Raw genomic sequence first — 27,988 nt, forward strand, 5'->3', positions numbered from 1 at the left:
CATATAAATCAACAGGTGCAAATTTTATGCGCGTTTATGTCACATGAAGGTGTGCCTCATTTCCTTTTAAGCACCTAGCAACACTCCAGACTCCAGCCAAGCTCCCTGATTTGTTGCTTAAGAATTGCATAATATTCCAATGGGTCCTCTCCCCATTTGGTTTGTTGAAAACCACCCTGTGGCTTGGGCAAAGGATGGAACTGTATATAAATCATCTGAATCAAATAAGTAAATATCCACTGAAAATATTTGGGTTTTTTTAAACTGAGGCCATGTAGCCCCTCTGCAAGGCTCCATTGCATTTCCTTAAATGATACCACCTAAGGCTCTCCCTATTTAGAACCTATCTGCTGGGCTTTTATTTGTTGCTGCATCTTGGCTAAAATAGGTAAGCACTGTTTTATATTGCAGAGAGCTGCCTTTTAGAATGCATTAGGCAAATAGGGCAGTGATCAGTCACTGTCTAGCCTCCATAGCTTTGGGAGAGGATGTGCTCCATCAGGGATAACCAACGTGATGCCCTTCAGATATGGGCACCAACACCCATCAACCCTGGCGGCTGGCCATGCTGATGTCAGGGACATCTGGAGGGCACCACGTTGGCTATCCCTGTCCTATATGAAATCCCTGATCTGAGGCCTCAACAGAAGAACGGCAAGTTCTCTATCTGCTGAGTATGGCCCTTGTGATTTGAGCTGTTAGGCTTGCAGGAAATCCTAAATAAGCCACCCAGACTGAAAAGCGTAACGGATGTAAACCAGAACTACTTTATTTTAGGTAACATGTTATGGTGATGCTTTCATATCGGTGCTGAAAATATGAGCTTTAACAAATATTATGCCCATATTATGGTTCCTAGTATATGTGTGTAAGTTAAACTTCGTTGCTTGTTTTGACATATTTGCTCATCTCAGCATCTGCAATTTTGACAAAATTCTGGAAAGTTTGTTGCTCAGGAACCGTTGCAGGTCTGATGGAGACGCACTTGAAGACTTTGCGTTTTGTGTCATAGTTTCCCATGCATCTGTGGACTCGACCTCTGATTAACCTTGGCAGCTCCCGGTCCTGTTATGCAAGAAGAATAAGAGGTAAGACCTCCCAACCCTTAGCATGAAATACTAAGCATGGGCAGAGGGAGCCAACATGGGGCCCTCCAGTTGCTTGTGGACTCCATTCCCCACCAGTGCAAACAGCCAGCATGGCCAATGGTCAGGAATGATGGGAGCTGGAGCCCAGTGGCATCTGGAGGGCAACACATTGGCTATCCTTCCTTTGAAGTAACAGTAACATTGGAATTCTCCTTTTTGTTGTAGTTAAACAACAGCTTCATGCTTCTTTCCACAATCTAACTCGTATCAACAAAGTTGTTTCAATTTTTATTATTATTTTTAAAATGGCTTGTGGAGAATTACAGTTGCAATGGTAAGGCTGGTAAATGTCAAGGTAAGGTGTTTGTTTTATTTAACAGGATTTATATATTGCTTGATCATCCGTAACCTCTAAGTGGTTTACATAGGTGTTAAAGGTTCCACTGTCAAAATAAACTGGAATAATCTACAGAAATAATATTTGTTTTGAAAATCAGTGAAATTTTAGGACTGACCATATATTCCATGAGTATGCATTTGACATGTGTAATGACTTGTGAAAGAGCTTATGGAGCTAGAAACAGGGTGAACAATCGGGGAACCTGTGAAGCTCCCTGATTGATCATCCTGCTGGGCATGGCCTCAGTTCCTCTACTTGTATCAATGGTGCACAGGTGTTTATTGCAATAGAAGTGGTGGCTTCTGCAGCACATATAGTACACAATTGAATAAACATGTGAAACACTTACAATTTCATAGAATACACATGGTGTGCTCTCCTTCCCATCTCTCAACAGGAAATTCTTGGCCCCGTACTGCCCAGGGGTGACTGCAGAATCCAGGATGCCTAGATATATAGAGCAGGATTTACACTAACAATTGTATCCCATGGTGTCCTAGGATAACATAAACGGCTTTCTGTAAAGTTCTGTTTGGTTGATTTTGTACAAAGATGGAAGTGGGATGACAATCTATTCTTCTAGGGTACTGCAATTTGAATTCTATGGGTTAGCTCAGGCTGTGTGGCATCCACAGTTCCGTCCTCCAACACTTTGCTGCTGTTCTCTGTACCTACCCATCCCAGCATCTGCCACTTGAGGCAGCTTCCTCACTCTGTCTAATGTTAGAGCGGGCCCTGTGAGTGAAGATCAGGTAATGTGTCATAGAAGTGGAGAGCTGGAAGGTTGTATGCTTTCACACAGGATCTAGACACGATTCTCAGGTCTGAGGTAGACCTGTGCAAAGTGCCCTCTTGTTGAGTTTGCTGGCAGCAGTGACAGGGAGTAGAGGGCACTTGCAGTGCCCCAAGCAGCACTGGGCAGTTGGATCTAGCCGTTGTTTACACTTGCCCCAAAGCAGTGTTCCTCTGAGCCAGGGGTGTGTAACCTCCTAGGCCAGACCCCTTCTCCCCAGACCATACCCTTCACCAGCCCTGCCTCGCACCCTCCTTGGGTATTCTTGCCCAGCTGGAAATGTGTCCTCTGATAATGCCTCTTTACTCGCCTGGATGCTGACGCTGATGATTTTATTATTTATACCCCATCCTTCTAGCTGGGTTGCCCCAGACACTCTGGGTGGCTGGAAGGAGGAGTATGCGCTGATATTAGCCTACAGTATCGATGTAAAATTTACAACTGTTGCTCTGCCCACTTTTGCCTCTGACCCTGTCTACCACTGGCATGTGGCCCCTGGAAGCTTACCCAGAAGGGAATGAGAGGCCCTCGGGAGTTAGAAGGTTTCCCACCCCTGCTCTGAGGCATTGCAGCAAAGTAAAACAATGCCTTGGCCCAGCTTCTGGGTCTGCTGGGAGCACCAGGCTAAGAAAAAATGCAAAGCATGTTGGCAGCAAGATAAGTGTCAGCAACGTGCCTTGCTTAGGGTGCTGGGTCCCAGGCAGCTGATGCTGTTGTCTGAAATACATATTTAATTGTCCGTGCTTGGTATCGTGGCACCAGCATTCTGTGTAGAAAAAAAACAATACCCTGTTGTACTTACCCAAGACCTCAAATAACAGTGGCACTTTATTCGTATACTGACTCCAGTGTTTCATGCTTTCAATGACGACAGATATAATTCTGAGAGAATTGTCTTTTTCCTGCAGTTTTGCTTGAAACGCCGCTGGCCCTTTCTTTCACACAGAAGAGGCAAACAAAAAGAGAACTTGAGGCAATTAAAGACCTTTGCACAGGGGTGAGTTCCTGCTCCAATACATGGAATTATATATTTTTAAGTGTTTTTCTGTCATATGCAACTTTGTTTTTGAGATCTAGTGGGTGCGGGGAGTGAGAATGTAAAATGGACTTCATGTTTCTGCCCTGAATGGATGAGCAAAGCAATTTTGAGGTACAGTAAGCCTGCAACTTACACTCACTTTTCTTAGGCAATCGCAAACTTACATGGGGTGATCAAAAAATAAATAAATTGGAAAAATGAGGGAAATCAAAATATGAGTAGAAAAAATGTCAGAAGGAGTTGGGAGAGCAGGAAATGACAATCGGCAATCCCATCAGCCATTACACTCAGCCTGGGAGGGTGCTCGGCCATTGTCACAGTTAGAGAGTAAGATGGGGCCAAGCGAAAGCACAGAGAGCAAGTGGAGCTGGCCTGTGAGCAAGGGGAAGGTAGTCTGAGCTGGTAAGTGCTGGGTTTTTTATGTTTGGTTTTTTACAGGTTGCTTAAGGGGCCTTCCTGGCTTTATGCATTTTTTCATTTGCACATAGTTCCCAGGAACCAAACTCTTGCATAAGTTGTGGGCTTACTGTACTCATTCCAGGGCAATCTCAAGGACTAGTGTGGGGGCCACTAGACCTCTTAGTGAGAAATGATCTGAACAAATCACTCCTGCACAAGATGAACAACTCATATGCCCCCCAAAGACCTGGTTTGGTAGAGAAATTTGTCCAGCATGTAATGGTCAGTTGTACTATGAACTGAATACCATTTTTCTCCATAAGTTATTCTCTAGCTCAGAAAGTTGAAACAAGATGCTGTGCCTGTATGGTTTTCATTCAGCCATGCTCAAAGTCAGCCGCATGCTCACAGTTTGAACATGCTCAGAAGCTCTTGAATGTTTCCCCCCACCCCCTTATTCTTAGACTGGATCTAGACACATCAAAGAAGCGTTTCAGTTAAATGCGTTGTAAATTTATACAGGGAAATCCCGTAGGGGAAAACGGGACTCCACAGCACCATCTGGTGGAACAGTGTTATATCACATAGTATGCAATACATATAAATCACTTTTTCTTTACCAATCTAGCTGAGTCCTTAGAAGAACTTTCATTGAGTTCTGTGAAACTGCATGGCAGAAAAAGTTAGCTGCTTTATTCAGCAGGTGTCCTTTGATGTTAAGCATCTTGTCTTAACTCTTGGTGATTGATCTGATTTATGAGACCAGATCACTTAACCCAGCAGCATTGGGTGGATGGGTGTAACTCTGTTTGGGTTAATTTTCTTGGTAGCTCCTTGAAAAATGTTTTATGTGGTTGTCTCATACCCAAATCTAAAACCCACTTTTAAAAAGGTACACAATATGCTAAAAAGTGAGTGGGGTGGGTGGAAACAGGTAATTCAGCTGAGGAAGCAATTTGATTTTATTGGATGATGTAAAATAATTTACAAGTCAACCACTGTCTTAAGTTGCAGATTGCTTAAGATTAGAGGTCCCATCCAACAAAGTTTTACTCAGTGTGGAGCCATTGAAATGAATGGGCCAATGTTAGTCATGCTCATTACTTTTCTGTGGGCCTACTCTGAGTAGGACTAGCATTGGAGACAGCCCTAGGTTTTGTGGGAAGTGGAACACACAAACCTTTTTTTTTTTTAATACATGTGTATTATAATGATACCTGAAAGATTTTGACATCTTGAGCACAATCAGCTTTTTTCTCGTTAACTTTTTGTTGTAAAGGGCTGGGTTTAAATGTATACGATGTACTCTGACCCTGTGGGCCCCTCAGCACTGTGTTCTTTCCAGCTGGCCATTGGGCTGTGGCTGGATAGCTTTGTTCTGCTCCTCCTGCCTTGCTACCATGTGAATAGCCAGCTGATTTCTGTTGCTTTGATCCAGTTCCCATCAAACACTCTGGACTCTTGTCAAGCTGTGAACCCTTCCTGTTGTCTGTTCCATTGCCCAAAGCTGGGAAGTTGTTTCTTTTCCAAGTGTTGTTTTTCTCCTCTAGTCTGCAGTGGAAATAGTTGATATGGCTTGAATATATCAAAATATGTATCCAAGCATTTAGAAACCCAACAGCATTTTGAAATCCTTTCCTCTGATTCCTCCCCGAAATACCTGGAACAGGGAGAGCCCATGTGGGGTCTTCCAGATGTTACTAGACTCCAGCTCCCATCAACCCTGACCGTTGGCCATACTTAAATCTTTTCTCATATATTTGCATGGTGGTAGAGCGAGCGTGGTGTAGTGGTTAAGAGTGGTGGACTCGTAATCTGGTGAACTGGGTTCACTTCCCCACTCCTCCACATGCAGCTGCTGGGTGACCTTGGGCTAGTCCAGGGGTAGGCAACCTAAGGCCTGTGGGCTGGATGCGGCCCAATCGCCGCCTCAGTCCGGTCCACGGATGGTCTGGAAATCAGTGTGTTTTTACATGACTAGATTGTGTCCTTTTATTTAAAATGCACCTCTGGCTATTTGTGGGGCCTGCCTGGTGTTTTTACATGAGTAGAATGTGTGCTTTTATTTAAAATGCATCTCTGGGTTATTTGTGGGGCATAGGAATTAATTCATTCCGCCCCCCCAAAAAAGTCCAGCCCACCACATGGTCTGAGGGACGGTGGACTGGCCCATGGCTGAAAAAGGTTGCTGACCCCTGGGCTAGTCAGACTTCTGTGAAGTCTCTCAGCCTCACTCACCTCACAGAGTGTTTGTTGTGGGGGAGGAAGGGAAAGGAGATTGTTAGCCACTTTGAGACTCCTTAAGGGGAGTGAAAGGAGGGATATCAAGTCCAAACTCTTCTTCTTCTACTACTTCTTCTTCTGTTGCAACCTACATTGGATCAGGCTGCAACCCATCAGTGGGTTCCAACCCACCAACTGAAGACTTGTGATCTAGTCTAACCCCCTGCATGTTGTTGCACCTTAAATTTTTAAAGAATTCCTCCCCACCCATCCTGCATTTCTAGTTCACGTCCAAAGGGCAGAACTTGAAGCATAGGCACAAAAAGGTTTAACTCCAAAATCCACCTGCAGGGATTCCAGTGAAGCAAAGTTTCATGTCAAATGATATTATGACCTCAGCTGGAAGCAGTTGTACGCTTTGGGGGATGCAACCAACCTCCAGTTGTTGAAGTTCTTTCCTGCTTGTGATACAGCTGATGTTGGTGCGTTTTGGTGTCTTAACACTGAAGGTGGAACAGGAAGCTCTGCTGGACTTTAAGGACATAATTTTAGAGCTTAGAATGCATGATGAAGAGACAGATGCTTGTAAAAATCATATGTGTAATCATACAGTACAGTGGTGCCCCGCAAGACGAATGCCTCGCTAAACGAAAAACCCGCAAGACGAAAGGGTTTTCCGATTTTTTAGCGGCTTCGCAAGACGAATTTCCCTATGGGCTTGCTTCGCAAGACGAAAGCCCATAGGGAAATCTCCGGGACAGCGGGGAACCCTCTTCCCACCGCAAGCCCCGGGAACAGAGGAGAAGCTGCGTGCCTTCCCCTCTCTTCCCGGGGCTTGCGGTGGGAGGAGGGTTTTTCCTCCCCACCGTCAACATTCAGAAGGCTGTTCTGAAGGCTGGCGGTGGGAAGAAAAGCCCTTCTCCCGCCTCCAGCCTTCAGAAGAGTTCCCCGCAGGGCTCCCCAAGCTGCAGATGTCTGCCCCGCGTGAGGGGCGCTCTGCTTCAGAAGTCTGGTCTGAAGGCGGTCTCCCTAGGAACGCATTAATTGATTTTCAATGCATTCCTATGGGAAACTGTGCTTCGCAAGACGAAAAACTCGCAAGACGAAAAAACTTGCGGAACCAATTAATTTCGTCTTGCGAGGCACCACTGTATCAGTTTCCATAATTTTAAAATAAATATAATTACAGGAATATAACTGTATAAAATATACTTGCAGTGAGGAGGATTAATATATTTAAGATGTGTTGCTTTTTTCCATACATACATTGTTTTCTGTAATCGAGTTGGTTCTGGCTTTGCAGTTTCCCATTCAAAATCTTAAAAAGTCAAAGGGCACAGTTAATTGAAATCAAGTTCATGATATTGGTAATATGTTGTTTGTGAGCTTGAAAAAATATATACATGTGAATTGCATTTGCACTCCTCATAATCACAGTGTTGTGGATTCCACCACATGCCCACCCTGAACCAGTCGTGCTTCAAGTTCCACTTCTCCAACACTGAAGATAACTGCACTTTCATCTCTCACAGTAATCTCCACGTGTGCCTGGAATTCCATGAAACTTTGAACTGTGACAATAACTGTCCAAAATAAGTGCTCTCCGGTGCCCTTCTAACGGTGAAAGTTACTTCAGGTTAGGGATAGACGTATCTGTCATTTTTTAATAGATTTGCTATGTTTATGTTCTTAATTATTTATTGTAAGCTGTCTCAGAAATGTGGCTGAAGGAGGTTCGAGCCTGCTCAGTGGGAAAGGAATGCTGAGTGTCAGGCGGAGGGGTGGCAGGGAATGGAAAACTGGGAAGACAGAATAAAGAATGGAATGGAGTATCCAAGAAAAGGGCTGCGCCTTTCTGGCCAGAAACCCTGAATAGGAGAACTTTACAACGCAACATTGTGTTGCAGGTCCCGCTTGGAAATAAATAAGTAAAATAAATAACAAGCACAAGGGGAGGCATCTGCCTACCCCCCCCCCCATGGATTCTTTCACAGCATTCCTCTTGACGCTGACAGCCCTGCAGACATTTGGGCTGGGTTGATCACATGGGTACTTTCCCTACAGCACTCCTGTAACATTTAAAGGGCACCAGTGATATAAGTCCTGGCTGGATCAGATGTCAGGGCCTATCTATTTAGTCCAACATGCTGCCTCCATCAATGGCCATTCAGAAATCCCCGGAGGCTCAGAAGAAGGACATGAAGCCAACAATCATCCCCTGCTTTGTTTCCACCCAGCATCTGGAAATTGGAGGTACATTGACTGAACATGGCTAATAGCCGCAGCCGTGCTCTCTTAATATAATTGTTTATAAGCAGTTGTTGGTATAATCTATCGGTTTCCTATTTCTGCGTCAGTAGTTTGCATGGTCCAGGTTGAATGCACTCCTTGAGAAAAGCTAGGTAAGCAATTATTTTATGGTTGCACTGTTGTACATTACCATTTTCCAAAGGCAGTATTTTGAAACCACAAGGCAATTGAGAGGTAGAAGTTTCTTCGCTAAGAAAGCTCCCCCTCCCCTTTGACCAGCATAAAATAGGATTAACTGTTATTATTACAGTAATTAATCCTGGCAGAAATTCTGCACAGTAGCCTTTTCAAGCATATTAGAGATGACAGATATATCTTCTACAATAGTGCGCCCGAAATTCTCCTTTCCTGTAACATGGACCTATGATATGAACTGAAAGAAAAAAGGGCAGAGTTTCAAGAACTCCTGTTTAAATGTCAGCGTTCCACATAATTAGTAAAGACAAGAAAGTAGTCCTGCGACCTGCAGATATTTCAGTTGTATAATTGTGTATTTTACACACACACACACACACAATATTGTCCTCCACTTACCAGCTAGCATGGCAGAATAATCCACATTTTCAGCTGGTTTGCTGGTACATAGCTCATTTTTAAGTGGGTTTGAAGTGAGTGGTTGCCTGTTCCTTTTTTTCTGATTGAACAGTGGGACTGGAAAGTAGGCTAAAATGCGAAGTTACAACATAATATGTATATTATGTTATGATATTATTTTCATAACATTATTTGTATTGATTCTCACACACAAACACAAGCTAACAGTTTGCTTTGAGGCAGAGTTTGAACTATCCCCCATCTGCAAAGGCCACCTCCCGCACGCAGAAATGGCACAGAAGGCCGCAGATACTGTACTTCCAGTATTTCAAACACTCAATGGGGGTTGCAGAGCAGGTCTAGTGAGGAGTGTGGCTTGAGTACAGAGGATATGGCCTGGAGAGAGTCCCTAGGGCCAGGTAGCGAGGTCTGGAGGGCCACATGCTTGCTGTACATCCTACCCTAGATCTCTAAAGCTCCCCCACCTGAACCATCATGACAGGCATTTCATCAAGTCATCAGAATAATTTTCAAATTCAGTACCAGTGCAATATTGATACCTGCAGTAGAGCGGTTTGAACTGTCAGTTAAAGTCCTCTTCATTTCTCCTTCCACAATACCTAGACACACACACAAAAAGATAAATGACTGGGCACTCGTCTTTTCCCAGGGGTGATGTAAGCATTGCTTTTAAGAGAATTCTAGTGCATTATTCAAGCACAGTAGTTTATAACAAGATTGTACTAAATTTAAAAATATAATATATAGATTGGGGGCCAGCAAACTTTTTCAGCAGACTGTGTGGTGGGCCAGACTATATTTTGAAAAAAGAAGAAGAAAAGAACGAATTCCTATGCCCCACAAATAACCCAGAAATGCATTTTAAATAAAAGCACACATTCTATTCATGTAAAAACACCAGGCAGGCCCCACAAATAACCCAGAGATGCATTTTAAATAAAGGGGCACATTCTACTCATGTACAGTGGTGCCTCGCAAGATGAAAAACCCGCTAGATGAAAGGGTTTTCCGTTTTGGAGGTGCTTCGCAAAATGAATTTCCTATGGGCTTGCTTCGCAAGACAAAAATGTCTTGCGAGTTTTTCCGAGTTTTTCCCCCTTCCCCCCCCCTTTTTCTAAGCCGCTTATCTGCTTATCCGCTAAGCCGATAAGCCGCTAAAAGCTGCTAATCCGCTAATAGTGCTAATCCGCTAAGCCGTCAATGGGCTTGCTTCGCAAGACGAAAAAACCGCTAGACGAAGAGAATCGCGGAACGGATTCTTTTCGTCTTGCGAAGCACCACTGTAAAAACATGCTGATTCCCGAACCGTCCGTGGGCTGGATTTAGAAGGCGATTGGGTCGGATTCGGCCCCCAGGCCTTAGTTTGCCTACCCATTATATAGATGCACACACAGAGCAAGCAAAGTTCCCACCAGTATGCTGCATAGATAATACTCTACTGATCAAACAGGTAACATTAGGATTCATCATAAACGTTTATTTGTTTGCCTATTATTTGCAAACTCCTCGGTAAGAAAAATGATAATTAATAAAAGCATATTTAAAACATTTAAAGATGTGTAAAAATATATAGGGCACACAGTGCTTCATACACATAGACAGAAAAAGCTGATTTGGTATCCAGGGTGCATTGTCTGTTTAGGACATTGGCTCCATGATTGAATTGCTGTCATTTTAATTGTGCTTAATGTTTTTTTCATATGAGACTGCGCATCACCTTGAGGCTTTTTGCACGAGGTGACTGATAAATATAACAGGTAGATATTATGGGCTGCATCCAACCCGCTGGGTTATTGGTTTGTTGTTTTTATTTTGATTATATATTTTGTGGTTTTATAGTTTGATTTTGTTCCGTCAACCTCCCTGAGACCTCGAGTGATATGTAAATTCAATAATGAATAATAACTAAGTTTTCTTCATCGTAGAACCATTGAAATTAATTGATCTAAGTCTTGATCATGAATTCCAATAAGTCTTAGGACAAACACTGGCTACAACCCCACGGTGACCATTTTTGTGCATTTTCTTTTTTAAAAAATGCAACTGGAAAATATTTTTTTTGAGGAAAATACTGAGGGACCCTTGGGCCAGTTTACTGTCTCTCAGCCTAACCAACCTCACAGGGTTGTTGTGATAATAAAATGAGAGGAGAACCACATGCACTAATGTCCATTAAAAATAAAGGATAGCATGCAAACCTAGGCAGAAGAGAGTGACATGAGATTAAACTGTTACCTAGTTTAAGCAGAATAAAAATAATCCCGTCTTTCACTTTGTGTATAAATACACATCCAAGCTTTCATAACTTCTGTGGCTGGCAAGGCTGTATATGGGAAAATAAAAGTTTAGGAGAAGAGCTATAAATCATGTCTTACAATGCAATTGAGAGGGTTTTTCTGGGCGCAGGGGGAGGGGGAAAACAACCTGGAATTTCTAGTTTCTAACCAAGCTCAGTTTTGTTTTAACATGTTGGATTGCTTTCTCCCGTGTGTGTTTAAGTCACATTTTTGCATATGTGTACAACTCTCTAGCTGCAGGGGAAGGAGGGGGAATTAAAGGACTGACTAAATTACAAGAGTCTTATTTTTTAGCAGAAACACACATTAAGAGAAAGAATAATGAGATTTTAAAAGGCAAGGGTGAGGACAGAATCAGAACTGGTGACCAGGCTGGCCGGAAAACAAAAATCATGAGGAAAAACTAGGCTTAAATGCAAACATAAAAAGGTCATCTGTTGCTGGCATCGTAAAGTGCCTCTATCTACAAGCACGAGGCTAATGGAAGAGGCAAGACAGTGCCTCAACCCATTTGCTTGAGGTTGATGGCTCCGTGCAAGAAAAATGGCGGTGGGTGGAGGGAAAAGCCTAAACGCAAACCTGACAGAGGAAAAAAAGGCAGGAAAGTGCCTATATCTATCAGTGCAACGCTGATGAGGGAGAATAGTGGAAGAGTGCCTAAATCTAGCTGAAAGGGGAAGGTAGCGAGAAAATAATTTGCCTACAATCCATTAAAATCAGGTTAATGAGGGGGACGAGAAGGAGGCAGGGAAGGGCCTAAATCCGTTAGGTTGCATGAGGTGGAAAAAGTGGAAAAGGCAGGAAAACACTTAAGCTTTGATGCTGACAGGGGTTACAAAAGGCAAGAAAGTATGTGGGGGGAGGGTGCTTAAATTCATTTAGAGAAATGGTTATCTGAGGAAAAGGCAGGAAAAGTGCCTAAATTGCTTAGTTATGGAGTGCCAAAGCATGAGGTAAAAAAGGCGGGAAAATGCCTGACCCCACTATCATGAGGTGAAAGTGAGGGGGGCACAAGGCTGACAAGGGAGAGAAAGACAGAAATAGCGCCTAAACCCACTATTTATTTATTTACAAGTATTTCTAAAGCACTCGGTATTTTTAAGAATTAGCACAAGACTTTTAAAGTCGGGGGTGAGGGGGACGGGAATTCCTTCAGGCTTTCAGCGTTTCTCTTTTCCTGTGAGATTCTTTTGGGGGGGGGGTAGGAGATAAATCTCTCTTTCTGACTTTTAATTTCGGAGAGAAAACAGCAGAAATGGGAAAAGGAGAGAGAGAGCAGGACTTCGGGGGAAAGAGGGAGGAGAACTGAAAGTATTAAGTACTAAAAACATAAGGAGAAAAATGCAGTTTCTCCTTCCTCCTGTTTGTATAGCGATGTCAAGAGCTGCCACCCTCAGCCCCTGAGGAGAAAAGGTCAGAGCAGGGGAACCACCAATCTTAACAACTGTTAACATTTTAAAATATGTGCAGTTTATATAATTGGTATATTATCAGATTTTTTTGTGGTTGTTTACCCCCCTCCCACTTGTCTTTCTCCTAGTTGCAGAGTAGCCAAGATGGTTGTCAACACAATTCTCTCTTTTTCTTCTGCTGAAGGAATATGGTTCCTCCTCCTTCCATTAGTAGCATTCTGGCAGCATATAACATATTGTTGTTGTTGTTGTTGATGATGATGATGATGATGATGATGCCTTTCCTCCACCTCTTATTTTACCACACATCCCAGTTATGATGATGATCATAATGACAATTAAGTTTATTAAACCCCCCCCCAACCTTGACCAGCAGGTTCCAGGGCGGGTTTCAACAATTTAAAATTCAAAATTAAGAACAGTTAAAACAAATGATCATCGCAGGACCCCTGAAATGTTGAAAAGATCTCCTTTCTTCTGGCCAACTGACACATTTTCTAGAAAACTCTCAATTAATATGATGTTCCTTCCCCAGAAGTCCTTTTGATTTCTTCAAAATGGCCACAACTGAGCTTTTTAAAAAAATAAAAACAATTGGGTATATAATACTTCAGATATCCCCCTGCCGCCTCCTTTTCCATCTCGACTATAAATGAATTAAGACTGGTGTAATAGAGAATTTGCTGCCCCATGAACCCTTTATTATGCCAGATATTCAGGCAGCCCCCAGGTTCCTTTAGGAAACTTTTTTTTTTGCTTTTTATTCATTTATATTTATTTCGAAAAGCATTTATAGGCTGCCTCCTCATGCAAAACATCAGGGCCGTGCTCAATAACATTTATAGCATCGCATAGAACACTATAAAAACAATCCAAAGAAATAATAGAAAAGGCCTGGCTTCTATTGTCTTGTGTCCTGTTGGGATAGTTTGAATATTCTTTGGACAAACTCCACCTGTGCTATGAGCAAAAAGGGAGTTTCTGTGGCATCTGCCCTAAACTGTGTTTGGAAACGCGCTGTGTGTCTTCTGTTCGGATGGTTTCTCACCCACCCCTGAGAACTAACCCTGCCGCATGCCGAACATCAAAACAATTAGCCTCAATTTTTCACACGGCTTTAGTAAGAAAAGGGGTTTTAGACTCTCTCTTTCTGGCCTGTTAACAGAGGCTAGATCGTGGCATACTTATGGCCACCGCCATAGAGGCACTGCAGACCCTCAAAACACTCTGTGCACGTTCCAAAAGCGCCAAATTATTTCAGCTCTTTACAACTGTTGTGATTCACTGGCTCTGGCGGCTTGTTAATTAACAGCCTTGGGGAAATGAGGGCAAAGGACAGTACAGATTGTACTTTGACATACAGTGTAACTGCTCCATTGTAGCTTAAGAAATCATCTACCATCACAGCTATTTCTCTAGGAACTTTGAGGGCAGGGTGCAGGGAAAGTTGAGGCAATATAGTTAAAAGAAACGGTGTCTGTCTGGATTAAGACACCGACAGCCTCAGTAAATATTAAGTCGGTAATGTGAAGCCAATGGTGTGAATAGATTGCTGGTGGTGTAAGAGGAGGTGTATTTTTGAATCCGTGGCTGAGCTGTCTAGTTTTATATCTTCTAACAGAATCAGCATAGGTGAGTGGTTTGTTTGTTTTTAATCACTGCTGTATAAATTCAAATAGTAGGGAAGCAAATCTTCCTCTGCATTCATCCCTCTGCAAGCACTGAAGGTATGGCAATTATTTTTTGCATCTCTGTGGGACATGGCTTTGCAAGGAGAGGAGCTTTTTCAGCCTCCCAGCTGGGTAGGACCACCTGGGTTTTGCCAAGTTGAGCGTTCCTTGAGCTCAGTGTAAGTTGCACAGAATGTGACTGTGAGGCAAACTCCAGCAAAGACCCTTCATCAATAAGGGGACCACTTTCCATGGCTGCCAGCTTTCATCTGAAGCTAACTGCATCATGCTCATTTGGGTTACGGATGGATGGCTATGTCAATTTCAATTTCTTTCTTCTTCTCTCTTTTCCCAGTTTTATCAGTCGGCACATTTCCAGACCTATGTTTCGCTTGCATAAGTCTGATGATTCTTTTTAAAAAAATTTTTAACTCATTTGTCAGCATTTTAAGTGTGCAATTCTCCTAACATAACACATTTTTGTGTGCAATTTCTCCTAAAATGCAATTATTTTTGCAGGCTATTTCCCCTAACACAATACAATGTGTTTTAATGCTATTTTTAGTAATATATTCATTTTATGACACGTAATAATAATAATAATAATAATAATAATAATAATAATAATACCTTTATTGTCAATGCACAACCTGTGTACAATGAATTTAACTTATATACACATTTTTGTGAACATTTTATTTGTTTCTGGTTGGGGAACTGTTATGTAGAATTTTGATAAATGCAATCTTTGAATGCTTGCTCTGTTTCAGTACCTGCATTGTTTTGGGAAGTGTGAATTAAGTGGATTTGCATCAAAATGTGAACTGAACTGAATTTCTCACCATTATTTCCCTGCCAGTTGGTGTTGTTGTGTTTTGTTTTATACCATTGTTTTGTGCCCTTTATAGCTTGTTCAGGGTGCTGAGAGTTCTTAGGAGACCTCCTGTTCCCCTCAGGGATCTACAATTCCCAGAGTTCCCTGTGAAGAGAGATTGATTGTTGAATCATTCTGAGAAATGTAGCTCTGGGAGGGGACTAGGGGGTCTCCTAACATCTCTCAGCATCCTTAAAAAACTACAGCTCCCAAAGTTTTGGGGAGGGAGAAACCAATATTGTTTAAAGTGACATCAAAATACTTTAAATATATGGTGCCAGGCAACCCCCTTTTTCATTTCCTCGGGCTTTCTGACAGTTTTGCTCCCCTTAAAATAGCTTCAACCTGTGTTTTACACTTATTGTGTTGTTTTTAACAACATGTCTCTGTGAATTGGATGTTATTGATATTTCGAAGGCAATCTGAGCAGAAGAGAGAGATTTCAGGATAAAATAAATGTAAAAACTTGATAGCGGAAATAGAAAGTTATCCAGAGGAAAGTATGGTTGCTGCTTGTGATAGAGAGGAATTCTTAGCCTTCTTAGCAACTTTTTATCCAAGGGTGTTTTTAGTATCTTTGGTATGTTTATTGGCACACATTCCTTTAAACAAACAAACAAAAACACTTATAAGAGAAGAAACCTTCTGCCACCCTTAGAGTCTTACCATAGAACTCTTAAAGCTGATTCCAACATATTACTATCCAAATATAGTTGAAAGAAGGGGCCGGTCTAGGGAGGAGAGTTAGTTGGGGAACACCCATGTAGCAGAATAAGCATCTAAGACTTGTTAGGGAAATGTTTATTTTCCAAATAACATCAATTCCAGGCAGACCAGGGAGCTGTAGGAATCACAGCAATCTGAACCTTTTTGTGTGGCTTTGTTCTGTGTCAATTTGTGTTGTTTTTTTGTCACTTGTTCTTATTCCTAGCCTTTCTGTTTTGGTTTGTTGTTACAGCTGTCCTTAAAGCTGTTTCACAGAATGAATTCTTGTCCAGTTGTAGCAAGAGAGGGTCCTGTGCGAAGGGTCGCTATCTTTGGAGGAACCCACGGCAATGAGTTGTCTGGGGTATTCCTGGTCAAGCACTGGCAGGATGATGGAACAGAGATTCAGCGACCGGGGCTGGAGGTACGGCCTTTTATCACCAATCCAAGAGCAGTGGAGAAATGTTGCCGATATATTGACTGCGACCTGAATCGGGTTTTTGATCCTAAAAGACTTGGGTAAGCCTAACCTCTGCCTTGTGTGTTTGAGTGTATAAACGATTAAACAACAACAAAATGTGCATGCATTTAAGACTGCAACGCTGCACCTGCTTACTTAAGAGTAGGTAAAGGTAAAGGTACCCCTGACCGTTAGGTCCAGTCTCTGGGGTTACGCACTCATCTCGCTCTATAGGCTGAGGGAGCCGGCGTTTGTCCGCTGACAGCTTCCGGGTCATGTGGCCAGCATGACTAAGCCGCTTCTGGCAAACCAGAGCAGTGCACGGAAATGCTGTTTACCTTCCTGCTGGAGCAGTACCTATTTATCTACTTGCACTTTGATGTGCTTTCGAACTGCTAGGTGGGCAGGAGCTGGGAGCAACGGGAGCTCACCCCCGCTGCGGGGATTCGAAATACCAACCTTCTGATCAGCAAGCCTGGTTTAGACCACAGCGCCACTTGAGAGTAATATCTACTAAATTCAATGTGACTTACTTCTGAGCAGACATTTAAAGGGTCGCACTGTTCTGCAATACTTGACCACAGGAGCAGTAGTCATCTATGCACAAACAGCTGTAACTCAAAGGGGAAAAATACATGCCTACTGCTTAGAGGGGCCCTTCTGGGGTAAGGCAAATGTTCCTCATGTATTATCCAGTCTCAGGGTGAGGTTTCTCTCCCTATCCCACTGGAGTCTTCCACATCCAGAGCAGCAGCACACGTAGAAATCCTGTTTTCATAAGTCCACAGGGTTGAAGCAGTTATGTCTGCAAGAAACATCCCTGAGGTTGGGTGAGAAGACTCCAAGCAGGCACTCAAGGGTTCTTTGGCTGTGCATTTCTCAAGCAGCCATCCTGCCAGATGAATAATGCCTTTTTGAAACTTGAGGCAGTTCACATGTGTGTATACCTGTCATTCAAAGGAAAACAAGCATTGCCCACTGCCTTCGAACACTCCCAAAGTCAATTTGAAATGAATCTTAGGAAGCCTTCATCAATGTATCACACTGAGACGGTGGAGTATACCAGCAAGCCATGTCCCCAATCTTAGGTACCCGTGCCCCAAAATCCATGCAATCGGATCAATACATAAAATGGGCTCCTACTTGTAAGCAGCTGTATGTTCATAGGGACATGCACATGTTCTCAGACCCTGATTGCAAAAAGTTTCTGTTTATGTGCATGCGTAAGAACCCCTTCAGTTGCAAATGTGGTTGTTGGGGGTATGCCAGCATCAAAAGGGGTGGCTTGCCAGCATGGCTCAACCAACCACCTCCTGCAAGCATTTAGGGCTTGTGTGAAAGTGAACCAATGAAAGAAACCTTTGAATCCCTAGAGTACAATCACACTGCATAGATAGGGAACAACCAAATTAAGAATGATGTGCATTATTTAGCTTTTTCATCCTTTTAAAAATGCTAATTTCACAGGAAGCTAAACTGCCAGCATAAAGGTTTAATGTGGATCAGTGCCAGCGTTGCTGTGTATGTGTTAAATTAAAGCGCTGCTATTCATCTGAGCTCCCAGTGTCATTTTCCCCCATGTGTCCTGAAATGAACTTCCTGGGCAATCTAGCTTCGTGGGACTGTTCAGAATGTCACTGCACACAGGCAGCCACAGCACATTGCCAAAAGTAAAAATACTACTCTGTTTAAATACAGATAGGGCAGCTCTCTGTTGTAGTGTGAAGAAGGATTACAAAATTCCAATAGCTGCCTATGTTCTTAAGCAATTACCAGTATTAGTCATTGTAGGCCATACGCTGCTGCCAGTAATAAAGGAGACAAACACACATGCAAATTGCTGATGGCCACCAATTCTGACATTAAAGAAACACATACAAATGGAAGAATAAGTATCCTGTGCCAGATAAATGAAGAGTTAATTATTTTTCTTTTTTTTAAATTGCAAAAGGAGCAAATGGCTAAGTGATTTTTAATTTGTGTGCACTTTTTATCAACAGCGAACAGCTTGCAGACAACACTCCGTATGAAGTGAGAAGGGCTCAAGAAATAAACTGCATATTTGGTCCAAAAGGTAGCCATGAAGCCTATGACCTTATCTTTGACCTGCACAACACAACAGCTAACATGGGTGGCACCATCATACTGGAAAACTCCAGGGATGATTTCACAATTCAGATGTGTCACTATATAAAGGTAAAAAGTTCTAATCCCACATGAGTTAACTGTGCTGAATTCAGAGCATTATAGAACCAGCACCAAATTCCCAGAGATCATAGGGATATAGGAAGTTGCCTTATACTGAGTCATACCATTGGCCCATCTTGCTCAGTATTGCCTACACTGACTGGCAGTGACTTTCCAGGGTTTCAGGGAGCCCTATCTGGAGATGGTGGGGATTGAGCCAGGGACTTAGAATCATAGACTTGTAGAGTTGGAAAGGACCCCGAGGGTCAACTAGTCCAACTCTCTGCAAGGCAGACACTCAACTACTGAGCTACAGCCGTCCCTCTAATATGGCATAGCATGAAGATGGGGGGAGGGAACCATAATATAATTCCATGCTCTATAACTTGCATCTGCTTCCAGCACTGAAATCACAGCTATTGTCAGCCAGTCTGTGGCCAGCAAGTCCTTCTGTTTAATTCCTGAATTAGCTCTTCTACCTCATTCTAGGGCCAAGGGAGGGGCACAGGTATATGTGGCTGAGCATTGCTAATTGACCAGAAAAAAAGAATTCTAAAAAATATTTTATTTTGCTGTATACTGCTGACCAAATTTTGCTGTTAATTGTTGCTTTTAATATTTGGTTGTAATTAGGGATGAGTGAATCTGTCAATTTCAGTTTCTCATTTTTCCACTCTTCAGTTCTCCATATTTCCATATCAGTTTGCATTTTCATTAACGTCTGCATAGAAATTCACCAGCATTTAGTGCACATTTCTTCTACTTTAACATGTCAGTGCCATAATCTTTTCCTTCACGTGCCACAGCTGGAGGCAGGAATGCTTCTGAATACCAGTTGCTGGGAGGAGAGGAGAGTGCTCTTGTGCTCGAATCCTGCTTGTGGGTTTCCTCTAGTGGGCATCTGGTTGACCACTGTGAGAACAGAATAGTGGACTAGAGGGACCACTGGACTGATCCAGCAGGCTTTTCTTATGTTCTTATGTGTGAACTGTGTAGCTCCCTCTGGCACCAAAGAGCCAGGTTGTTGAGCTCAGCGCCATTTGGAGATGGCAGGGTGTGTCTCTGTGTGTGGTTTCTCTGTAGCAAATTCCTCTCCTCTCCCCAACACTCACAAGGGTTAACTTGACATCAGTAAGACAGATGAGTGGAACAAGTAACAATTAGTTTTTTAAAAAACACCATAAAGTCATTATGGATCTGGTTTAAGGTGATTTGATGAAGAGCTGAGCTCTGTGGGTTTTTTTAATTCACCACACATAAGACATTTGAATGCTCCTTCCCCTGCAGGAGTGGTGGAGGAGAACACTGCAGGAACATTTGAGCAGTGTGCTCAATTGTACTGCTCATTTGCCTTAAAGCATTGCTTTTTTAAAACAACAGTTTAATGTGACATGCAAACTGGGCCAGTATGTGAAGAATGTCATATAGCTAAGCTACAAATATCCTGGTTGTTGTTGTTTCCTGTAAGAAAACCTAAATCAGAGTTGAAAGGATGTGGGATGGGAAACTGCCCTAAAGGCAGCTTAATGCTTGGTCCTCTTGAGCACTGCTACATTAATTGTCTCTCATTGATAATTTAATGCTGGAATCATGTTCACTTATATTAGCACAAAACAGAATTCAGTGAAGCATACTTTGTGTGATCTAAGAGAAAGAGCACCAACAAACACTGCTTTGTACTTTTTCTAAAGATGGCCTACTTATTTTAAGACAGCTCAATATGAGACAACAGTCGAAGACAATGCATAAGCCAACTTTTGCACCAGTGGTCTTCTGTTAACTCAGCATTAATGTTTGGTCAAGTACAACATTTAAACAAATATTTTCCACAGGATGCTTTGGCTCCAGAAGGCTGCCCTGTTTTCCTCATTGAGCATCCCAACCTGAAATATGCAACGACCCGGTCTATAGCAAAACATCCTGTTGGTAAATATGAACATTATAAGCTTTACCCAGTCCTCAGAGATGAAATATATGCAATTGTGTTCCCAGATAGGCTGGTACCTAAGTTATGATTCATTGAGTCATACAAGTTAGTTATTTTCAGCAACACCCATCTGCTTTTGGCAACCACATCTGAGGGCCAAACTCAAAGTATCCACATCCACACCCTGCATTAAAGTACTCTTGTAGCACTTTAAAACTTATGGCTTACCTAAAATAATTCCTGGGAGCTGTAGATTTCTAAGCATACAGTACTGATTTCATGTAGCTTCACAATTCTCAACACCCTGAGCAAACCAAAGTTCCCAAGACCCTTCGTGGCTGTCAAAGTGGTATAAGAGTGCTTTAAGTGTAGGGTGCAGAGGTGAACAAATTCTTAGTGCCACACTTCAAGAAAGATATAAGACAATATTGGGATAAGTTGAGAGGAGGGCAGTGAATATGGTCAGGGGTATGGAAAAGAAGCCCTGTGAAGTAGGGTGGAAAGAACTGGGTATGTTCTGCCTGGAGGATAGAAATTGGATGCTGACCTCTGTCCACCACTCCCAGTATGGTAACAGCAGTCACAGCCATGGTTGCTTCTCTCCTGGGGAACGGACTCTGCATGGAGGTACGCTTGGCAAGCACCTGGGCCCCTAAACTGTGCAACTGCTTTCCCCATTTGGACAAACAAAAAATGTGTGCAATGCATGAAGGAAAATTTTAAATAACTCGGAATGTATACAGTAATTGAAACAAAAAATGTGGGGGGGGGAGGGTATAATGGCAGTCAGATAGTGCTAAAGAGGAAGGGAAAACTTCTATATCCTTCACTTCTTATGCAGGCATTGAAGTGGGTCCTCAGCCCCAAGGAGTTCTCAGGGCAGACATTTTGGACAAAATGCGGAGGATCATCAAGCATGGCCTTGACTTTGTGCAAATGTTCAATGCAGGTATCACAGTTGTCAGTATTAAGCAAGCATCAAATACCGTAGTTTGCTAATGTGCTGGTGGGAAATAGCAATCACAAGAGGGACCTGCAACAGATTTTTGCAGTGTCCCTCCTAACAGGAACGCTTCTGTTCAAGATTCCAGCCATGCCTTCTTTCAGCATATTCCACTCCATTTCCCCCCCCCCCAGTAATACTCAACATTATTTGACTAACCTGAATTGGGCTACTTGGTGATGTGGGGGGTTGACCCTTGCTGTTTTGTAAAAATATGCACTGTAGTTCTGCAATCTTGGTGAAATGGTTCTCAGTGACACTTTATTTGGCTCCAAGTCTTTTAACACTGACCACCTGAATTCACAGTGATGACTTAACAAGAGAATCTTCTTAAAGCTGTATTAAAGACTACATCCTACACATCCTTTCCCATATACCAGGGCCTAAATAAATATATCCACAGTTTTAAGCAGGCTTTTATTGTGTACCTACACAGCATCAATGCCACAATACTATACAGTACAAAATAATATTTCATTTGAAAAATTCCTTCACAGTTACAATAATAGCAACTGACAATAGCTGCTATTGTTATCTCTGAAGGTATGATCTGATGGCACCTGAGAAATATAATTACTAAACTTTGTAAGGTGCTGACGAAAGGAAGCATTTTACTAAATTCTATCATCTGCAGAATATATTTTATGCATTGTATATTGTGATTAAGGACCCTGATTTTCGCTGTTCAGATAAAATTTAGATCCGACTTTCATGCATCGCTGCATAACTGGGTCATCTTTCAGTAAGCCAATCTTCTGAAGTGAGACGATCTATAGAAAAACATTTTCCTGTGACCAGATCTAATTATGATATTAACAAGATACAGATAGCTACCATCTTAATGACTTCAAACATTGTCAATAAAAAGATTCATTAGATTCAGTTTCTTTCAAAAAAAAAAATCCTAAGAGCTGTTTGACATAATACTTGGAGACGTTGCTCTTTTTTTCTCCCTAGGAAAAGAATTCCCTCGGTGTACAATTGAAGTTTACAAAATAACGGAGAAAGTAGATTATCCAAGAAAGAAAAATAATGAGATCATGGCTGTCATTCACCCTAACCTGCAGGTAAACACATGCCATTTCTCTTCAGATATATAGTCTGCTGCCCTGCCCTTGAACAACAGCAGTGTCGGAATCTGGTGAACAAATTCCCCTTTGTTAACAGGAAAGTTACTAAAGGACCAAGATTCACTTCCATATGGAATGAGTGTGAGACTGTCTTGAACCAGCTCCCATATGGCTGATTCTTGAGTCTCACATTCATTTCATGCACAAATCTTGCTCACTGGAAACAAGCATGAGAGCCCGTGGGCCTTGCTAGGGCCTGCTTTGGATATAATCCTCATTGAAAGACAACAAGTGCCTTGCAGGCTTTCTCTCCCCCCCCCCCCCCCGCAAATTCCCTGATCCATTACATTTCCACTGTTAACTATAGTTTATGGTTGCCTGCTAGATGTGAATATATATCCTGATGGTGGGGGAACACTTTTGGCCTGGCAGGTTAGATCTTTATCTGAACTTTGACAGATTGCCAGGGTCACCCACCTGTCAGATGACTATCTGACATCATGATGACATCAGGCACAGTTGACCTGTTGGTAGGGAGAGGAGTGCACTTCACCACTGCAGTCCCCACCCTGAGAAAGCAGAACCAAGCAGAATTTAACCCCCTGCTCATCAGCTGATGAATGGAGACTTCAATCCTGCTCACGAGGAAGAGATTAGATGAGCATGCCACTTCACTGGCAGGTGTAGCCAACATAGAATTAAGCTGGGTGACATCAGCTGATGGACAGGTGAGCATGGTTTGGGGAAGTGGCCAAACAGGAAATACCCCTTGGCCGGCCAATATCGGCCTATGGGCAAGAGGTTTCTAACCCCAGTATAAATGAAGGCTAACAAGATAGGCAGTAATTAAAAATACTGTGTTTTTATCTTCTTTTCCCCCCCTGTCCCACAAGGATCAAGACTGGCAGCCTCTGAACCCTGGTGACCCTATGTTTTTAACTCTTGAAGGAAATACAATCCCATATGAAGGAGACGTGATAGTATATCCAGCCTTTGTGAATGAAGCTGCTTATTATGAAAAGCAACAAGCCTTTGTAAAAACTGTAATAGAAAAACTGAGTGCAGAAGGGATCAGAGCATGTGTCTCTTAGAACTGGAATAATTTGTCATTTAACTTTTTCAAATCTTAGGATGAAACCCAATTACAGATGCATTTGAACTTTCTAATCCAAGACGACCAGAACTTGTAGGCTGTAACTCAGACAGAGACTTTAATATTTAATGGTAAGGAATATTTTTTTAAGGAATAAGCACTTTGAAGGCAATATGATCAATCAACATTCAGAAGCATTGTTAGTATGAATGTATTTTAGTATTTTTTAAAATAAATACTAAGTGCTAAATATTTTTTTAAATTAATAGCACTTTTTAATAACAGAGAGATATGTTTTGTATTTAATGTGTTATGCCCCAAGAAGCTGAACATGGAGATATTTCATGGCCATTACTGAGGAAGGAGAAGAGGCAATGGACAAATTAAACCTGTAAAGATTATATTGTATTTTACACCAGTAAGGGCATCTCAAGTTCTAGAAGAGCTGCTGTTATGGGAGAAGTTTTGCTGGAAATCCTGGAAGCCAATACCAAAGTTTGGGGGCAAGCACCCTTTGGTGAGAGAACCCCAGCAGAGATTTAACATAGCAAAACATGCAACAAAGGAAAGTGTGGAGATAAAACTTGCCGTTTCTAGTGAATCTCAAAGTATCCCACTTTTAATGGTTCTTTCCAAAGTATTCCACCTCTCTAGCACACAGGTAGACCACATGTTTAGTAAGCTATAAAATGGATTACTTACAAAACTTTCAAATGCCAGATTCATGTTCTTTTCCATACAGCAGTCAGAAAAAGTTGCACAGGCAGTAAAACGTTGCTTGGTTACAAAATGGTAAAAGTTCCTAAACTATTGGTGTAGGAAAACAGTTTAAGACTTCATTCTTGTCTGAAACAAAATAGGTTGGTTAAAGCCATGTGGCTGGAATGAGCAGCTCAGAGCTCCTCGCACACCAAATTCACATGTAGACTGAATAGAACAAAAGGCTTGGTTTTCTAAGCTGAGGGGAAGTGGTTTAGGCTAAGTTTGCATACTAGTTATATGAGGCTGGTTTAGCCTACAAGATTCACCTCTTGAAATCCTGCCTGCCATAGTTAGTAGCAAAATGCACCTTATCAGAGAGACACTGGCTACTACATTAACATTAAGCAGCAGAGAAGCACGGAGAAATGGGCATGGCGGTTTCAGAGTAGCATTCTTAATAGAGTCACATCTGAATACTATTTAGGGAGGTTAATCTGGAACTGGAGTTGGGGAAAGGTTTCCAGTGAGACTGAGAGTGGACTTATGAGCCAAAACATTTGGGTCATGAGGATGATCTCCCCCGCATATATGTGTGTATGTTTAGATTTTTATCAGAGTGGTAGCCCTGGGGATATATAAATAAAATATTCCAATATTTTTCTGCTGTGGAGGAGGGGATACTTGTGCTCTTGAGGGACAACTTAGCCGACGATCCCCTCTATCCATTGCAGAAAAGGTACTTATAGCGGTAAGTCCAACATTCTGTTTTTTAAAAATTGTTTTATAAAGTTTGGGGTTAATAAAATGGAACAGGGGTCTATCTATGCAGGGATGGCTTCAGGCCTGAACACACCCCCTTGTATCTTAATAGACCCATGGCAGCAGAATTAGCAGTGGACAGTTTGGAGCTTTTGTTTATATTTCTCATAATGGCATTGTGAGAAATAAAAATAGGGGCCCAAGGGCACAATGAACTGGTTCCATGGTACCTTCTGTGCTTAGCATATATATATATATATATATATATATATATATATATATATATATATGCTATTTATTTGCATTTGCATTTGGGAGGGGAGGGATGGTTGGGTCAGATACGACAGATTGATTCGTATGCTGTCAGTAGATTCTTGTTGCTGCCTTGTTGGGCTGTATATGTGATAAAGGGGAGCCATACTGGGGTGAAGGTGTCCTCTTCTATTTGTTCCCATGTCAGTTTCAGTGTATTGGTCCATGTTTACTCCTGACAGTTCTCTCCAGTGTCTAGTTATGAGACTTCTAGCTGCTAAGAATAGGTGGGTTATAAGCTCTATATAATGTGAGTGGTCATTATGATCTTGGAAGATGTTCAGTAGAGCCAGTTCTGGGGTGAGTTCTAATTCCTGTTTAGTTATTTTGCATACCTCTTGTAGGGCTGCGGTCCAGAAGGGTTGGATTTTAGGGCATCCCCACCACATGTGGAGGTATGTGCTTGTGGAGCTGCAGCCTTGCAAACATCTTAGTGATGCTGGCATATTAGTGCCAGTTTCCGTGGTGTTAAGTACCACCTGTAGATGAGTTTCTGAGTGAATTCCTTTCTTTTGACTGATAGGGACTTAAAGGGAGGCTTAGACCACATTCTAGTCCATTGGGTGGGATTAATTTCATAGCCTATGTCATGCTCCCATTGTTCTTTGATTGGTGGAACAACTAAACAAAACACAAGTGAGAATCACATGTTTATAAAAGTATCCTTTTTATTTCTCTTATTCACAATAAATATCTTTTTCTTAAAAACATTGAATAACAACAAATATTTAAATAAAGGTCATAACATTCAGCATAACAATGGCACCATATTATAGTTCCTATCTTTTCCCTCCTTTTTTTGTTCTTTGGAAGACTTATTTCAAATGGCCATTTGGCTCTAAAGTGCTGATTGGGAAGCAAAAGGGTACAACGGCCATAAAGACATGCCCTTAGAATAGTCTTCGGAAAAATATGCTGGGCTGTTGCTGCACCAGTGTCTCTGTGTATGTGTGCAGACACATCTTGTTAGCATGCAAACCATCATTCATAATTTCACAACATAAAAACAAGAACATTCTTCAGTAATTATCCATGAGGATTAAGGCACATTCTGCAGGAATGACTAGATATAAATACTGTACATATACACCATAAACACATATAAAATATTCCCTTTGGATTTGTGCTCATCTTCCTTTCGCAGGATAAGATTGGCCACCTTTTTGAATCTCCCATTAAAGTCAGGAGGTGAGGTGGCTCCTCCCATCCATTCCCTCTGCAGTACTGTCTTCTGGCACCCGGGCAAGCAGGTACCCAGGTGAGCACAGGAAGGGTCTGAGAGAATAACCACTCCCAGAATGGTTAGTGCTGAAGATTTCATACTGTGGTTTCACTTCAAATCTGAAATGCATTTTGTGTGTCATAATTTCTTCATTGTTTCCTAGTAGAGAGGTGGATGGAAGAAGGTAGACAGCAATCTACTAGTACATCTCAGGGCCATTTGCAGTAGATTCGCAAGGATTTCCAGCTCCCAGCAACAATAGCAGCAACAAAATGACTCCCTGCACTGCCCTTAATTTATACTGCTGAAATGAAGAGAGCATAGAGGTAACCAGGAGTGGGTTTTCATGCATAACTCTGTTCCATTCTACTGACCTAAAAAAGCTTCTAGGTTCAGTATTCTTTTAAGCATATGTCTTTTGCACCCGGCTCTAGTTGGTGGATCTCAAGGATCTAATAAAAAACAGACAATAGATCCCAAGGGACTCTAGTAAAAATAGAAGTAGATCCCATAAGTCTGATGTTTGCCCACCCCTGCCCATAGTACAACCAACAGTCTCAAGGTTTCATAGGAAGTAAAACAAACAAACAAACAAACAAAACAAACAAACAACAAACAAACAAACAGCACCCTTCAAAAAGGCAAAAGAGAGATTCTGTATCACATATTGCCAAGCTTTAAGAGAACCTTTTGACAAAGAGCTATCTTTAAAATATTTATAGACCTGAGGTTTCATTTGGCACACTTTCAAAGCAGAGTTGTGAAAAGTTAGTTGTTGGTTTTGGAGATGGAGGGCCAGCAGTTGTGAAAAGGCTACGTCGTTGGTCAAAGCACAGAAGCAACATTTGTGGCATCCTAACCAAATATTTAAATGTTTTCAGCCCATGGAATACATTACCATTTGGAGTGCAGAGGCCCAACTGAATAATCATTCCTTGAACTTATGCAGATGGACCTTCACACAAGTGGGCTATCTCAAAATCTTATTTCACTGTACCATTTGGACCAGTTGCTCTTTCTTTCCCATGTCGTTGCCCATATTTCCCCTTCCATGACTTTGCTTTTCTGCCTATCATTTCCACAAGAAACCAGTTCAGCCAGCCTCTGAAAGTGAAAGCTGGGCTGTGTGAGGAATAGCAGCAATAACAGCAGATGTCTTTCCTACCCACACCCCTGTGATTATGCTAGGAGTCTAGATAGTCTTATATAGTCCAATGTGCATCTCTATGGGGTTCCTATTGGGGCATCTGATTGGCGACTCTGAGAACAGGATGCTGGACTTGGGATGGGCCATTGGCCTGATGCAGTAGGCTCTTCTTGTGTTCTCTCGTTACACAGACGTTTCTGGCAAATCATAAATTTCTTCATACGTATTCAGAGTGGTCTTGCTATTACTCCTTGATGTGTCATGCATTCTGCTGTAATCTAAAGAAAAATAGTCAAAATTGTTTCCCCACCTCACCAGTACATTCATTTAAAAACCTTTCG

General features: G+C 42.0%; 3 protein-coding genes across 29 annotated transcripts in view; 1 reads left to right on the forward strand and 2 right to left on the reverse strand.

Annotated features, from left to right (window-relative positions):
• Positions 1-750: 750 nt before the first annotated feature.
• On the reverse strand, positions 751-14,000 carry SPATA22 (spermatogenesis associated 22). Of its 11 annotated transcripts, none has more exons than XM_081844263.1 (10): positions 13,878-14,000; positions 11,043-11,130; positions 9,347-9,406; positions 8,787-8,915; positions 7,209-7,260; positions 6,379-6,474; positions 4,937-5,270; positions 3,084-3,216; positions 1,838-1,935; positions 751-1,065 (listed from the first exon to the last, which is right to left on the reverse strand). In XM_081844263.1, exons 3-10 carry the CDS (start codon positions 9,387-9,389, stop codon positions 874-876), a joined length of 1,077 nt encoding a protein of 358 aa, XP_081700389.1. In that variant the 5' UTR covers positions 9,390-9,406; positions 11,043-11,130; positions 13,878-14,000; the 3' UTR covers positions 751-873. The 11 variants fall into 11 exon arrangements, with proteins under 11 accessions (XP_081700389.1, XP_081700390.1, XP_081700386.1 ...); XM_081844264.1 differs by lacking the exon at positions 13,878-14,000 and adding an exon at positions 13,569-13,693; XM_081844260.1 differs by lacking the exon at positions 13,878-14,000 and adding an exon at positions 13,472-13,625.
• ASPA (aspartoacylase) lies at positions 3,151-26,522 on the forward strand. Of its 8 annotated transcripts, none has more exons than XR_014151950.1 (8): positions 3,151-3,278; positions 16,019-16,284; positions 18,226-18,421; positions 20,245-20,338; positions 21,181-21,288; positions 22,300-22,409; positions 23,306-23,636; positions 26,423-26,522. XR_014151950.1 is itself a non-coding variant. In XM_081844266.1 (7 exons), exons 1-7 carry the CDS (start codon positions 8,087-8,089, stop codon positions 23,501-23,503), a joined length of 1,041 nt encoding a protein of 346 aa, XP_081700392.1. In that variant the 5' UTR covers positions 7,798-8,086; the 3' UTR covers positions 23,504-25,225. The 8 variants fall into 8 exon arrangements, 1 of the variants encoding a protein (XP_081700392.1); XR_014151951.1 differs by lacking the exon at positions 3,151-3,278 and adding an exon at positions 7,798-8,195; XR_014151952.1 differs by lacking the exon at positions 3,151-3,278 and adding an exon at positions 7,798-8,195 and having other exon boundaries at positions 16,059-16,284.
• Positions 25,927-27,988, reverse strand: part of TRPV3 (transient receptor potential cation channel subfamily V member 3) — a 36,694-nt gene continuing 34,632 nt past the window's right edge. For all 10 annotated transcript variants that reach the window (XM_081844111.1, XM_081844114.1, XM_081844113.1 and 7 more), the window contains one exon: positions 25,927-27,925. In XM_081844111.1, the coding sequence (XP_081700237.1) occupies positions 27,831-27,925 (95 nt within the window). In that variant the 3' untranslated portion in view covers positions 25,927-27,830. The remainder of the gene's footprint in view (positions 27,926-27,988) is intronic.

Source organism: Podarcis erhardii (assembly GCF_964252035.2).
Source record: "Podarcis erhardii genome assembly, chromosome: 16".
In the NCBI taxonomy this organism is placed as follows: domain Eukaryota; kingdom Metazoa; phylum Chordata; class Lepidosauria; order Squamata; family Lacertidae; genus Podarcis; species Podarcis erhardii.